Source organism: Poecilia reticulata, linkage group LG9 (genome assembly GCF_000633615.1).
Source record: "Poecilia reticulata strain Guanapo linkage group LG9, Guppy_female_1.0+MT, whole genome shotgun sequence".
In the NCBI taxonomy this organism is placed as follows: domain Eukaryota; kingdom Metazoa; phylum Chordata; class Actinopteri; order Cyprinodontiformes; family Poeciliidae; genus Poecilia; species Poecilia reticulata.
The window spans coordinates 21,746,003-21,760,695 of NC_024339.1; the positions used below are offsets into that span (position 1 = coordinate 21,746,003).

General features: G+C 38.4%; 1 protein-coding gene across 3 annotated transcripts in view; it reads left to right on the forward strand.

Annotated features, from left to right (window-relative positions):
* The first annotated feature begins 5,061 nt into the window (after positions 1-5,061).
* The window catches only part of ank1a (ankyrin 1, erythrocytic a), a 100,875-nt gene continuing 91,243 nt past the window's right edge, over positions 5,062-14,693 (forward strand). The window contains exon 1 of one of the 3 annotated variants that reach the window (XM_017306670.1): positions 5,062-5,872. In XM_017306670.1, the coding sequence (XP_017162159.1) occupies positions 5,747-5,872 (126 nt within the window). In that variant the 5' untranslated portion in view covers positions 5,062-5,746. The remainder of the gene's footprint in view (positions 5,873-14,693) is intronic. The other 2 variants (XM_008418607.2, XM_008418612.2) reach the window with 2 other exon arrangements.

A 14,693-nucleotide genomic window follows, 5' to 3' on the forward strand; every position in this document is an offset into this window, starting at 1 on the left:
AGCAGAGGGTGCAACATCGCTTTTGTTTCACTGCTCACATTTATTTATTTTGTTACCTTTCCTCTGTCTACGGGCCATAATCAGTTTCTGATGGATAGAAGAATGTGTAATCCTTTGATTAATTTTAAATCACAAAATTACATCTGGAGTTCATTTATACTGTAGGTGCACAAATGCAGCAGGGGCTTTTATACATCCTTTCAGCTTATTTTGGGCTGATGGTGACTAATGCTGCTGATAAAATACATCTGCTAAAAGCCTCAGTTGATGGTGCAGAGGATGGCACAGGGTTGCAGAATACTGTATCTCACTGTAGGCTGTGGACCTCTGCCAGCCAACACACAGGAGACTCTCTCTGTGTTACAAATGTAGAGGAGGATTCAGCATGAGCAGTAAAGGGGGAGCCCGCTTGGCTGGCTTGTTGCATTTTCTGCATCTGCAGAGGATGTATTAATAAAACTGATGCAAAGCTGATCATCAGTGACCACATTAACATCACATGACAAATATGTATCTGACTAGAGGTGTGGAGGTCTAAAACATCGTACCTATAGTGCTGGAGTTTACATGTCCGAACCTCTATTTTTTTTATTTTTTATTATTTGCTTATTAATAAGCCATTTTAAAAACTGTACAGATAGTTTAAACATAGTCGTCTTCAATGTTATGAAAAGTTTTCTATGGTTTTTTGTCAGAAAGAGATCCACTGTTCAATGTAAGATTTTCATTTAAACCTGAGCAATTTAGGAAGAAAATGGAAAACCTAGCAGTTTTTTAGTTCTTATTGCAGAAAGTATTATAATCTTTTGATTTTCTTATAGAGTAACAGAACAGTTTTACCAGCGAATATTAGCTGTTCAATTTGTCAGGCTATCTGCTTGGGTAGCCAGCCGGCAGCCAGAACTGTCACTCATTGGATGCTAATTATAGTTTTAAAACAATTTTACTTTAATAACGGCTTTGTCTCCTCCAGACTGGACTATAGTAAAACTCTTCTAATCAGGATCTCCAGCATGGTTTACAGAGACTTAATTCACTTAAAACTCTGCAGCTAGGGCCAGGATGTGTGTGAAAATATTAACATATTGTGTAAATTCCTGATTCCTTTCACGAACTTCCTTTCTCTGCCAGATCTCCCTCCACACTCACCATGTATGGAGACACACACCTACCAATAAGAGCCCACTCCTCTGCTCCACTCAATCAAAATGCCTCTCCATGTCCAAAATAAAGCTAAGCACCATGGGAGACGGGGCTTTAATATAGATTAACTGATGTTTTCAAGATTTTATAATTAAAAAAAAAAACATTTAGTTAGAATATTGTACAAAACCAATAAAAACAATTTAATACAAAAATGTTGCTTTAATTAACAATATTGTTAATATCTGCTAAATGGTTATTTACAAAAAACACTTTTAATCTGACATATGAGCCTCATTGAAACACAATCTGATTTGTAGTAAATGACTGTATATCTTAGTTTAATCTTAGTTTAACTTTTCCTGTGTTGCTTTGGTCCTCCCTGATGCACTCGTCTCTTTTTGATGATCATGTCTTTAAAAGACTATAGTTTTACATCAGACGTCCTTTTTAGTTGTACTTTATGTACAGAAATAATGTTTTGACTGCTTTTGACTGTCACTGGCAGCATTTTTTAACTTCTTGTACAGCTTTTGCCTCACACTTTTCTCTTCCATACCACTGTCTCGTCAGTTAAACTTTTTGAGTTTTCACTGAATGTGGCAGATTATCCACAGTGAGCTTCCATGTTTTGAATGGGCTGTCTGTCTTGTCTCTTTTCACTGAAGTAGGTTTCTGCGATTGTTTGTGTGTGGCTCTGTCAGGTCCCAAACACTGTTTCTGGAGGAGCAGTAGAGCGGTTAATGTGCAGGCGGGTGCTGGCTATCACACTGAAGGGAGCTCAGGCAGTAGCTGTGCGTTTCTTTGTTCCCTTCAGCTCTCTACAACCTGTCTTTTCTAGTGCCAGGCAGGACCACCCGACGGGCTGTTTGTATACGTTAGATGAACTTACGAAGACACCACCTGAAGAGGTGGTTTTAAACAAATCTCTACAACTTATGAAATACAGTATGACATTTCTGCTGAGTTACGGATCTACAAATTTTCCTTTAGTGCTTATATTTGACAAGCATTATAGTTCACAAGCATTAAGTTTCACAAAGCTGAATTGCTTTTGTTGACTGCTAGCCTATCACCAATAACACAAAGCTTGCTGAATCTTTTAAAGGGTAGAATATTATGAAAAATAGTTTTTTGAGCTTTATATGCTATGTTCCCTCATTAAGAACATAAATCTTCCATGACAGTCATTCAGGTCTTTGTAAACATTTGCTCATAGGAAAAGTGACCTCGTTATCTTGCAGTCCCCATCCACCTGCCCCACTCAACTCCACCAGTCTAGTGGCAGCAGCAACAGCAAATACCTTGTGGAGCTGCATTGAACTACCTCCCAGTTCAATGTTCCTAAGAACAGTTGTAAACGGTATCATGGAGGAGCATTGTTGTGATGACACCCTGAATGTGGAGTGCCAGAAAAAGCTTCTTAAAGAGACAGAGGTTCAATTTCAAGACATCAAATTACAAATTCAGATTTTTTTAAAAAGTTAGTTTTGATATATTGCACATACAGCATTTTTATAAGAACTGAAGCCAACATAGTTACTTGATTGTGGTATGGAATGTTACTATCTGCCTGGAAAATATATCATACCCTCCTTCAAGGTTGTTGAGTACAAGAAATTTGTGTTTATGTGAGAACAGAAGACAAAAATACTTCTCTCTCCTCAGGATACTTAAGCCACCTTGCCTGCTGTTGGTGGTCAGCAGGTCTGATGCGCCGGTGGATGATGGTCTGTCTGTGTGAAAATCAACTGTTGAACATTGTGCATTTTCTCAGCTTAATAAAACTGATAAAATGGTATTAACTGTGCAGCAGGTTCCTGCTGGTGATTCATTCTGACATATTCCCCTGGGGTTCAATATTGTGATGGATCTGTTGCCACGGAGCTGTCAGCACCATCAGTATTTGTGTTTGTTTGTGTTATAGCTGGGCCACATGAGCAAGTGATTTGTGTAGTAGCACTGCAGATAGAAAGCAATATCACCACTCTTATTTATTAGCATGCTGCAGCGTAGAGAAGCACATCTGATCAGCAGTGATGGTAGCGCTGATGGGGGGGGGGGACTTAGCCAGCAAGTGTTTAAAGAAAGAAATGTTTCATGGAACATTATTAACTTTTTTCTCATTTTTAATGTCTTGCCAACACTTTTATTTAGGGTTGTTCTACTCAGCATTATTTTTTGCCAACACCGGTCCAAATGATTTAGGTTTTGACATTTTCATATACCTAGTCTCAGTCCAGTGCTATAGTAGAGTAAAAAAATATATGTAAATGCAGTAAATTTTATGCAATAACCCACTACATTTCATTTGTATTATATGGTATTTATAATTACTGGAATTGTGCAACACTTGGCCCCTTCACCAATGACGTTATTGTCAATATTACTGTCTTTACTGTAAGAGATGTTTTATCTTTGTAGGGGTTTATTCAAGTCTGACTGTCACTTGCATTATTAGTTGACTCTGAACATTAGTTGAAATGCCAGCCTCCACTCCTGACCCCAAACCTGTTTAACACTTGTGGAATGAATTCATGCCAGACAGACCAACAAATCCACATTTGGCTAACTTGTGGTAAATGTTGTTTTAAAAACAGTATGCTATTCACAGCAGTGTGTGACAAAGCTGCTAACCATCCAGCAGTGGTTGTGGTCTCTCCCACAAACAACTGAGACTCATGTTAGCTACTTGAATAACTTGCTAAATTGTCAATATGTCTAATTTCTTCTAATTTAAACCATCTAATCTAATCAAGGACACCAAACAGTAGTAGAATACTCTGACATGAAACAAGAGCATTTAGGAAGTTTTCTAATGTATGCAACCCAAATACTAAACTTTGTTGTTCAACTCAAAAATGGGTAATAAACTGGCTGCCCAGTGATGTACTGTTACAGCAGAGAAACAGTCAGCTCTGCAAAGATTTCTTTGTGTTTGTGTTAAGCTGAAATGTCAGGTAGGCTACCTTTCTTTTAAAATGTGGTTCAGATAATTATTTCAATAAATATTAGAAGTCACTGCAAGACCAAAGGAAAAAAAAAAACAATCAGTTGGAAAAATCAGAGTAAAGACCAGTTTTCTTTTTATTTTATTTTATTAATGGGCACTCAGTAATTGAAAGAAAAGTAAGCCAGGTATAAAAATGTGAAAGAGTCAAAGCGCAATCCATCACTAGCTTTATGACTCTAAGTATGTGTCAGCACATGTGATGACATGTGTGCAGACCCGAGGTGTGTTAGTGATTCTAAAGTGTCTCTGTAAACTATATGTGTGATGTATAGCGAGCCGCGCAAGAGAGATGTTAAAGGATTGTTTTTGCCTGTGCCAGCAGTTTCAGAGAGAGGAGGATGGAGGGAGAAAACAGGAAAGAAAAGGGTGGGGAGGAAGGCAAAGAGAGGAGGAGAGGCAGAGCAATACCAGTAAACAGGTGCCAGCTCCATTAGCACTCTTTTTACTGTGCACTTGTTTTTCTGGGGACTTCATTATTAGAAACAGTAAATGTATTTGTTTTTAACAATAACTCTTCTTAAAAAAACACTGTGTTTAGCTGAGAACACATGATTTAGGGAAATAAATGAAGCAACACTTTTAATCAGTATTACTGCATTCCAACAGATGTGAAATCCCCAGTAATTGCTCCCTGCCTCACTATGAACGAAACATACACACTGCACCAACATCCTTGCACGGGCACCGATCCTGTCTGCTGCAGCGCCTGAACATTAGCGAGTGAGGTAGAGAGGTGACTGGGGGTGGGGGGGAGCGCAGCAAGATAGTGGGGAGTAGACAAGTAGCAGACCCCCCAACCCAACACCTCATAGATGTCTTAGAATGTCTTTTTTATTTCCTAAATTATCCTGGTTTGCTTGCATGCATGTGTGTGCATGACTGGCGGGGGCGATGACGGGATCCCTGCACTGCCCAGCGAGCGATCCTACACAGATGGACACACAGCAGGTCTATGAGATACTGGGAAATTAAATACAGGAAAAGGAAACAAAATCAATGCAGCATGAGAAGAGAGAGCTGACTTTGATTTAAAGCTGCTCCTGCTATTTGCCAACTGTCAGTTCATCCTTTTGCAATCTTTGTTGATGGGGAGGGTGGCAGGAGAATCGAAGCCATTTTACAGCATGTGGGGAAGAGATGCAGGGAAGGAAAGTAGCTATAAAAGAAGACAAACCTGTTTATGTACCTTTATATACGCTCTCTGTCTTTGGATTAGTGAAGGAGGGAGACCTGAGATGAAAAAGAAACTGAGCACAGAAAGTGAGATAGGGAAGAGTGTGCAAGGGAGAGAGGGAGGGAGAGGAAGAGAGCTGCGCTGCAGTAGCATCCCACAGCAGACGGCTGAGGACCGCCGCTGTGTGTGTGTGTGACTGCACTGCTGAAGAGGAGGAGGAGGAGGCAGAGGGTGAGCACGCTCACAGACTCTGCAGGGCCACAGAGGAACAACAGTCAGCAGCAGCGCTAGTGTTGGCCCGCATCAGGTAGGAGACCCGTCCCCTCCGCAAGAGCGTTGTAACAAGATCTGGACACGCCAACGCCGCAGATACCCGCACCAGCAGCAGCAGCAGCAGCAGCAGCACCACCACCAACATGGCACAAGCAGCCAAACATCTCCGCAAGAACAAGGATTTAGAAGCCCAGTTGGAGAAGGAAGAAAAAGAGAAGGAGGAGGAGAGGCTGAGAAAGAGGAGTCGCTCCCGGGATAAAAAGCGCAAGGTACTGGGACCCTTCACAGGTGGGGGGCAGGCAGGGGTGGGGTGACTGGAGGGAGGGTTGGCAAGAAGAATTGAGACAACCCTCCTGCTTTCTCTGTCATGCTATCTCAGGGGGTGCCAGGGCACACATGGGAACCCTGTTCAGAGTGTGTTTCCACTGTGTGTACACTGAAATACATGTATGTCCTGTGCATACAGACACGAGGAAATGGTAGCACACACTGCATGCTGTCCTACTCCTGACTGCTTTATCGACTGTCCTGTCTCAGCTGTCTCAGTACGTTCTCTACCCTCTTCTCTTTCTTTGTCTTCACAATGCAGTATGAATTATTCCTCCACCAGGACAGTAAGCTTGCTTGACTCTGCAACAGACTCTCTCTCTCCCAGTTTTTTTTTTCTCCTCAGTGAGGAATTGTAATGACTGCAGAGCAATAACCTGCAGGCTTCTCTGACTGAGAAGTACCGGACAGAGCAGAACAACTGGCAAGGTTCGTTATAGCAATAAATCTCACCCCCCCTCACATCATCAGGTCTGCTTCATTCCTCTGGACGCTCGCTGTTTTTCACTGAAACTCATTAATGAAAATGAGTCATCCGCAGATTGTGTATTGGTGGTGAAACCGGTAGTCGGTAAATGAGTCCAGCCATCCTGTGAGTGCGCTGTGTGCCAGGCTAGCTGTAAACCAATCTGACGCTGATGCAGGAGAGACAGTGTTACGAACAGAAACACAGCACAGCTTCTTCTTTCCCACAGGGAAGGCTGGGCTGAAAGACTTTTCGGATGTATTTGAGCAAAAGCTCTTAAGTTAGCAGAAAGTCAAAGAGAAAATTATTTTGTTTCAAATTTATTCATCTTTTTTTCTGTTTTTGATTTAAACTAATCAGCACAATGGCACACATGCCATCACTCTGACTTTTTTGTGCTGTTTAAGCTCCCATGGTCTTTTTTTCTTCACCTCCTGTTCTTTAAAAGCCCTACCTTATCAACCTTTTATTTCTGGAAGTGAATGTAGAGATGACTGTGTGTGTGCATATTGCATGTGTGAGAGTGCAGTCTGAGCATATCTGGAAGATGAGGTTCAAGAAGGGAAAGCACTCTTACTGTATGAAGGAGGATGTGATGGGAGTGATGTGGAAGGTGCAAAGGCAATTCAACTTTGACTTAAAGGGTCTGATATTCGACTTGAACATCTCTTATCTCTTACACAACCACGCAGCTTCAATCTGGGAAAAGCTCCCCCTCCTTCAGCTCTTCTTCATAACCTCTCCTTCGCTCCTTCCTTTTTTTTAACACTGCCTGGTAGCCATTCCTGGTTTTTAGAGCAGACCTTAATACTGGAGGGATTCTTTCTGCCACTCATTGTTTCCTTCCTGATGCCTTCAGCTCTTTCTCCAGGCAGTAATTCACACTTTGCCTGGCTGTGGAAAGACTACAGTCGACATCACACCTGCTTTCTTAGGAAGGTTGGTATATAGCAGTGATCCCCTCTTTATGAATGTCCCTGTCAACAGATTTCCAATTGTGACAAGAGTAAAACTACTTGTGACAGACACTTTTGAAAGTTGCTGTTTCAACTAATCTCTCAAAAGAATTGTTTGCGTCAATGTCCTATATTTTTTGTCAAATTATCTCTGTGGAATATGATGTAATTGCAGGTAAACACCAGAACCTGAGCCTTGTTTTCACATTAAAAGATATGGTAACACTTTATTTGAAGGGGTGTACATAAGACTGACATGACACTGTCATAAACATGACATAACACTTGTTATGAACATAAAGAAGTCTTTATGAATGTTTATGACTGTAAATAATGACACTTCTAATGTAAAGTTGCTCTAAAAGTCCATTAAAAATGCCAACTTTGCATTAAATTATCATAATTTACAAAATCATGCAAAGTTGGCATTTTAATGAACTTTCAATGCAACTTTTAGAGCAACTTTGCATTAAAAGTGTCATTATTTACCGAATGACACTTCATGACAACTGCCATAAACATTATGGTATGGTACTCTTTAATAGCCAGTCTCTATTTGGCTGAATAACTCCAGATACCTTCTTATCTCTACCAGTCTCTTACCTCAGTGTGAGGAAGGTTTGTCCTGTTCCTCACTTTCAGCTGGGAGACATTTGAGGGGTTTCCTTCATGTGAAGGCAGGTTGAAATCATCCCATTGAAACTGAATTATATCAAGACCCGGGCCTTGATTTTGTGACTTTTTACGGTCTTAGTTCTTATTTATTTGGTACTTTTTGGATCATCAACATCTTCAGGGTCGAGTTTATTTTGAAGTCTTGTAAAATGTATGGTGGGTTTTATGATGCTGAGCTGGTCAGGTCCTGCTGCAGCAAAGCATCTCAAATAATGACACCTTTGCCTCCATGCTTCACTGCTGGCATGACGGTATTTTCCTTGAATGATGTGATTGGTTTACATCTAACATATATTTGGTTTTGGTGTCCACGTAATTCAAGTTTCTGCCCAAATCTCTGGCAAATTTTGGTCTGTTTTTCAGTGAGCAAACTCCTTGTACACCTCTAATTGAAAGGACATTTTAGGGTTTTTGAAGTCTGCTTTTAGCATCTGCTGTCAGGGTGAACTTGCTTGAATAGCCAAACCTCGATTTGAATTTACTCCACCTGAAATCTATTTTTTGGTAACAAGACAAATAATTTCTAATCCTTCTAATATCTGTTATTCCCTTACCGGACTCAGAAGCTGCTATAGTCTTCCTTTCGAAGCCCCAGGTTGCTCCCTCATTTTCTCCACATCGTTTACTTTACCACTCAGGAGCATAACAATCTAAACGTCTGAGGTTGAAACAGGGTAAGCCTCCAAAATGCAGAGTGATTTGCCCGTGTGTAATCTTTTGACCTTTCAGTTGTGGCAAATTTCCTTCAGGTTAAGTCAGGGGCAATGATTGTCTATAATTATCCTAATGCGGCTTTTAAAGTCAAAGGTCTAATTTATTTTCAATCTATTTCTTTTCATTTTTGAAGTCGCAATTTTTCACTCCTCTCTGCATGTGGCAAAAATGCGTTGGTGTTTCTGATGACTGTGTGGAGCTTGTGAATACATAAATCTTCGTCCACAGATGAATGAAAACAACAATTGCTCATCAATGGGTGGAAGTAGCATTTTAATTGGCTCCACGGTGTTGTGGCATTGTACCTCGCAGGTCAGATGCTGAGTGGTGGATAATGTTGTCCTCAAATTACTTTTATTGATGAGTTTGCTCCTCTTGAAAAATGAGCATTGTCAGGATGCGAACAACGCCCATATTGTCCTGGTCAGCACCCATTTTCACCTCTTTTATGTGCTTTTGTGTCCAGCAGCTTTAATGTGTCAGGGATTACCTGGTGACAGCAGCCAGGAAGTTGTGCTTTGCTGCGATCTTTGTCTTAATTCAGCATGATGGACAAAAATGGGAAAAACTTAATACCTGCAGGTTCTAGTACATTTTTTCTAGAGTGTAAAAAACAGCTTAGAGACTCTTACATGATCATAGGACACGTTGAGTTTGAAATATGTTCTACAGCTGTTACATTGTGAGTCCAGCTTAATTATATTTTGACTTAGATTTTGTAGATAATTATCTAAAGTGTACTTGATAGTTTTCAGATTCACTTTCTGTCTGTTTTTATCAGAAAACTACTGATCTGGCTTTATTTCTTTTATGGCAAAGTTATGACCAAAACATTGAACTTTAATGTTACATAATCATCCTCTCATCTTTTCCTGATCTTGGTAATTTTTTAAAACTTGTTCACATTGATTGCATCACAACTTATTACATTACAGCCTTAAAAATTAAGAAGCAGTCTAGATTTGGATCACTGTGCAGTATGTCAAATTGCTGAAAAATTATATTTTATAAAACCATTTTCCCTTTCCTGTTTTTTAGAAAAAGAATTTGTACTTAAAAACTCTTTTCAGTATTTCATTAGATTCTTACTACATCTAGAGAATAATAAGTCACATTTTTCTTTACTGACCTTGCCAGAGCTGTAGCTGTAGGGAGACAAGCTTTCACCTGTAGAAAGAAGGAAAAGTATGAATATTGTGATTTTTAGACCATAAATGTCTTAAGGTGTCCTTACAATCTATCTTTTTGATAAATGTTTGCAGGTAAATAAAGCCTGACTAGTTTTATTATGTTAACTATTAACGGCAAACGTTTGTGTTTATTAAAAATAGGTGGAAAATTAACCAATAATCTGTAAATATGTAACATTTTGTAAAAGATAAATTGACCCATGTTTAATTGCCTAAATATTGTTGACACATGGTCCAATTAATTTAAACTTCCAGAGAATGTATTTTATAAACTTAATCTATTGAATTGAGCATTTTAAAAATAATGGGACTGAATGAAATGCTGCAATAGAAAGGCCAGCCTTTCTGTTTACACTGGATTTTTTGGCTGCTCAAGTACAAAGAAGCATTGTAGCCTATCAGTAGTGCTTACTCTGAAACTCATCAATACAATAAGTCTGCTCAGGATGCACTGCGCTGCTTTGTTGGCATATTTGTCTGGCAGTATGTTGGCTGTAAATGCACAGCAGCCCATCAGGCACCTCAGCGGTAAAAATGAGCTGCACTAGTGCAGAATGCCACGGCTCAAAAGGCTGTTAGTGAACACTGCAAAGTTAGACAGCACTGTCTCATAGCTCTGTCCTCAGCCTGTCTTCATGTAAACCAGACGATCAGCAGATCAGCATTCCAACAATGTCTCCGTCTGCCCTCCAAAATGTATCTCCTACCCTCCACGCCTCAACAGCAAGCGGAGCTGTCGATCAACTTAATGTCTTGCTGTCTATAACAGATTGGTGCTGAGGTGTTTTTGCCGTGTGTTTATGTGGCTTTGTGTTTTCAGGTTTGTTGCAGTGGATTAGAAACATAGTGTCTTAATGGCATCAAAGCCAGCAGCTTCACGGTGTCTGCAGATCAGTCCTGCTTATCTGTACCACCGTTGCAGTCATCAGAGTGAATAATTTATCTAAATGTCCTTTATGACCGCATGTGTAGTCATAACCCTGAAGTAAGCATGGGGTGCTACAAAAATATAGTACTACAGTATTTACACAAAAATGTAATAAAAATGCACAACATGATTTGTTTGCTTTTTGCTACAACCGAAAGGCAAAATGTATTATTGATATTTTCATGTTATAACTACTGATTAGTATAGCTATGATTTAATTTCTAACATTTATTTAGGATCATTTTGACTCTGATGCATAGAGTTAGGATGCTGGTTCATGTAATATCTTTTTGGCATGGGCTTTTTAAGAGTAACATAACCTGATGTTGGCTGGTTAAATAAGTTATATGTGACTGGCTTAGTAGATATACTAGTCATAGCTTGTCTGCTTTATGTTTTAAGCAGTCTTGGTAGGACTGAGTTAAACTCCTTTAGTTTCCCCACTGTTTACAAGTAGCTGAATTTTTTTATGTCTTGTAATGAAAATGTTGGCTGCTACTTTCAATCAGATGCAGCCACAGGTGTTTTTTTTTAAACCTCAGCACACCTTTATACTATTAACCTCTCCATGCCAATGGAGGATGTTGCTTAGTTTCTCCATCTACAGCTTTTATTTCTAAAGAGCTCCAGCAACAATTTAGCTGTGGAGAGCTAATGAATGTCTGCAGCAGTTTCTGTTTTAAATAATCAATCTGACACTTTAAACTAAATATGTCCAAATTAGAAAAGCTTTGATGTTCTTCTTTAGAATAAATATTGTGGCATATTAAGAAAACCAATCAATTATTCTTGGAACAAAATTATTTGTATGCCCAAATGTTTCAGAGAAGCAGGAATTTGGAAATAATAGCTTAGCATTTTGTTTCAAGATGCCCAAGAATGTGGATCAACTTTTTGCAAAATATTTAACTTAATTTCTATTGTACGACTTTGAAAATCAGCATACATAGTGCTTTACAGGAGAATCTTGGTTGCAAACAACCTGATTACCTAAGAACCTAAATTGATTCTTGCGGATTTAGTCAAGCAAACTCTTTGTGGCACTAATCAACCTATTAAAACAAAATTTAGCCACAATTTCCTCAAATATTTTATTAGTTTTCAGGAGTTTATTGGTAATTTTAAATTTTTTTAGGCCGTGTTTGCTTTGAGTTTAGCATGTCAACACAATTCAGACTTACCCAGACTTATGTTGTAAATGTTATAATTTCTTTCCTTTTTTCAATTATGGAAGGATCATCTTAATGTTTTGATACCTACTGATTGTTTCTATGTCAAATAAGATTTGATATTTCATCTCAAGTTTTCTCAATTTAATTTTATTACATTTTTATTTGTATTTTTCTTCCCAAAAAAATTAATGGCATAAAAAATACACATGGTTTATAGTTAATCAAAAACATTAGAAAAGCTTTGATATTCTAATTTAAAGTTGGATAGATCAGAATATTGTCAAAACTGGCTGGAGATTAAGATTAAATTGCTCATTGGCAATGTTGAACTTTTAAAGAAAGTGGGAAAGGAGCTGATTTACCATTTAATTTCTTCACATTAATATGCTTCTGAAAACGTGAAGCTATTCTTTTAAACCCCTGAGTAAATATTGACTTTGTGCTCTGAATGAGAAATTAGAGAGACTTTCTGTTTTTCAGAAGTAGTTGTGCTTAATCGTGCCTGTATAAAGTGCTGGGTAAGCAGCATCAGACTGATCCACGGCTTCCTTCCTTTTGTTCCCAGAACTCCTTGTACCGACTCCGCTCGCTGCTGGATGCATCGCCTTAAGCTTATGATTTAGGTAATGTTTTCATCACGTTGGTTGATTAGCTGCTTTCTAATGCAGCAAATCTGCCGTCACTGTTTTGGTGACTGTGGAAGCCACTCGATAACACAGAACGTCTCGTTTGGTTGATACAATTGTGGCCTAATAAAATGGACCATAAGCATAAGAAGATGCAATAATTGAATGTGCAGTAACATTTTCTGGAAAGTGTCTTTCAAAAAAATGTATTGAGTGAAAACGGATCAACTTGGCTCAGTGTAGAAAAAATAACTTTAGCCTTTAAACCTGATAAGACGTTGAGCCATACTTAACATCAAGTGTTTGTGATAACTGGTAGGTGGTGTTATGCATCACTGGGGGAATTTTGACACATTCTTCTTTGTAAAATTAGTATAAATCAAACTTATTTGGTGTTTTTTAATCTGTTTTAGACTAACAACAGATTAATATACAATCAGAATCACATTTAAGTCTTGACTTTGACTAGAGCACTGCACTTGATCTTAAGGTCATGAACTGATGGTTGGGCATTTGTCATCAGGGTTTTCTGTTCCATCAGCAGCAGCAAGTCGTCAATGTCCTGAAGCTTAAAAGTTTAATCAGATTATTAATAAATTATTAATAAAATAAAGATGCCTACAAAGGTAGGCGAGACCTACCTTTGTTTACATTTTAGTAACACTAATACTAACCTTGGATCTCTCTCATTTAGCTACTTTTATCAGCTATCTTGTTGTTGAATCATAATCTGTGACCTCTGATCCTGGATGAGTTATCATTGAGTAATTTTTGTGAATCTCCATTGTTTATTATTAGTTTGATTTGAAATATTTATCTTGGCAGTGGGGTAAATACTATTTTTACAGCACTTTATTATAAAGTCTTATCAACTCCTAATTATCTGATCATACTTTTGACTGGATTTTTCCTTTTTGCTCCAAGCTTGGCTGTTTCCATCTGATTTCTCAGACTGAAACCTGCTGATTGTTGACGTTTTTTGTGCCATTCGTTTCTGTGAGAAAACATACGCATTAAAAAGCCAGGGGGATTAACAACTTCATATATTTTTAAAGCAGGCCATCTTGCACAAACCACAACGGAAATCCTCTTTTTCTACATATTTATTAGATAGGAGACTGAAGCTTTGTTTATGGACAGTCAGTTATCGGATCTCTAACTATGCTTGTGATTCCATTCAGCTTTTGGATTTATTTTTGCAATATAACCTTGTTTTTGATAGAGGATGCGTTTTTATTGTTATAGCATGTAAATTAAACTGAGACAGGTAAGAAAGTTGTGTAATAAAATATATGAAACCAGCAATAACTGATTAGCTCTGCTGCTTGAATGAGCAGAAACAAACACTTTATTCTTTGCCATCTAAACACAGCTGTGTAGAAATTTGTTGGTACCAGTGCTAAAGATATGCATAAAGCCTTCAAATATATTGTTTTATTGAAGCTGTGTAAATTCACTCTGAAAACAAATCCAACCATAAACCTGAGTTAACTTATTAAGTGTGGGGGGAACTGTTTAACACAATTACCAGTGCAGCACTTTTCAGCAGCAGCAGTCACACTTTGTATATTGTCATTTTGCCAGAAGAACAACTTCTGCTTTAATATTTCACAAGGTTGGACCATAAAGACAGCAGGACCAGAGGTCCAGGGACTGAGCTGTGCTTGGAGGAAGACCCCAGCTCTGATTAATCATTTCTTTTGTGATATGGGAATATATTTTTGACATTTAGACTTCTGAAAGACCTATTGAACACAGATTTTGAGTTTTCTGAGTACATCAGATTTTTATTTAAACTCTGACTTTAAAGAATTATTATGCTGTGCACTATTTGAAGGTAAGACATTTAGAAGCAAAACAGGCTCAACAAGTCACAGTAAATTCAACTGACCGAAGCACAGATCATACTAAACTCCTTGGAGTTTAACAGACTCCACATGTTTACATCCATTGATGGTACAACAGAGCAATTTTTATGACATTACTCACAACCCAATAGATTTTGTAGATGGCCCCTCATAGTTGAGATGTTTGAT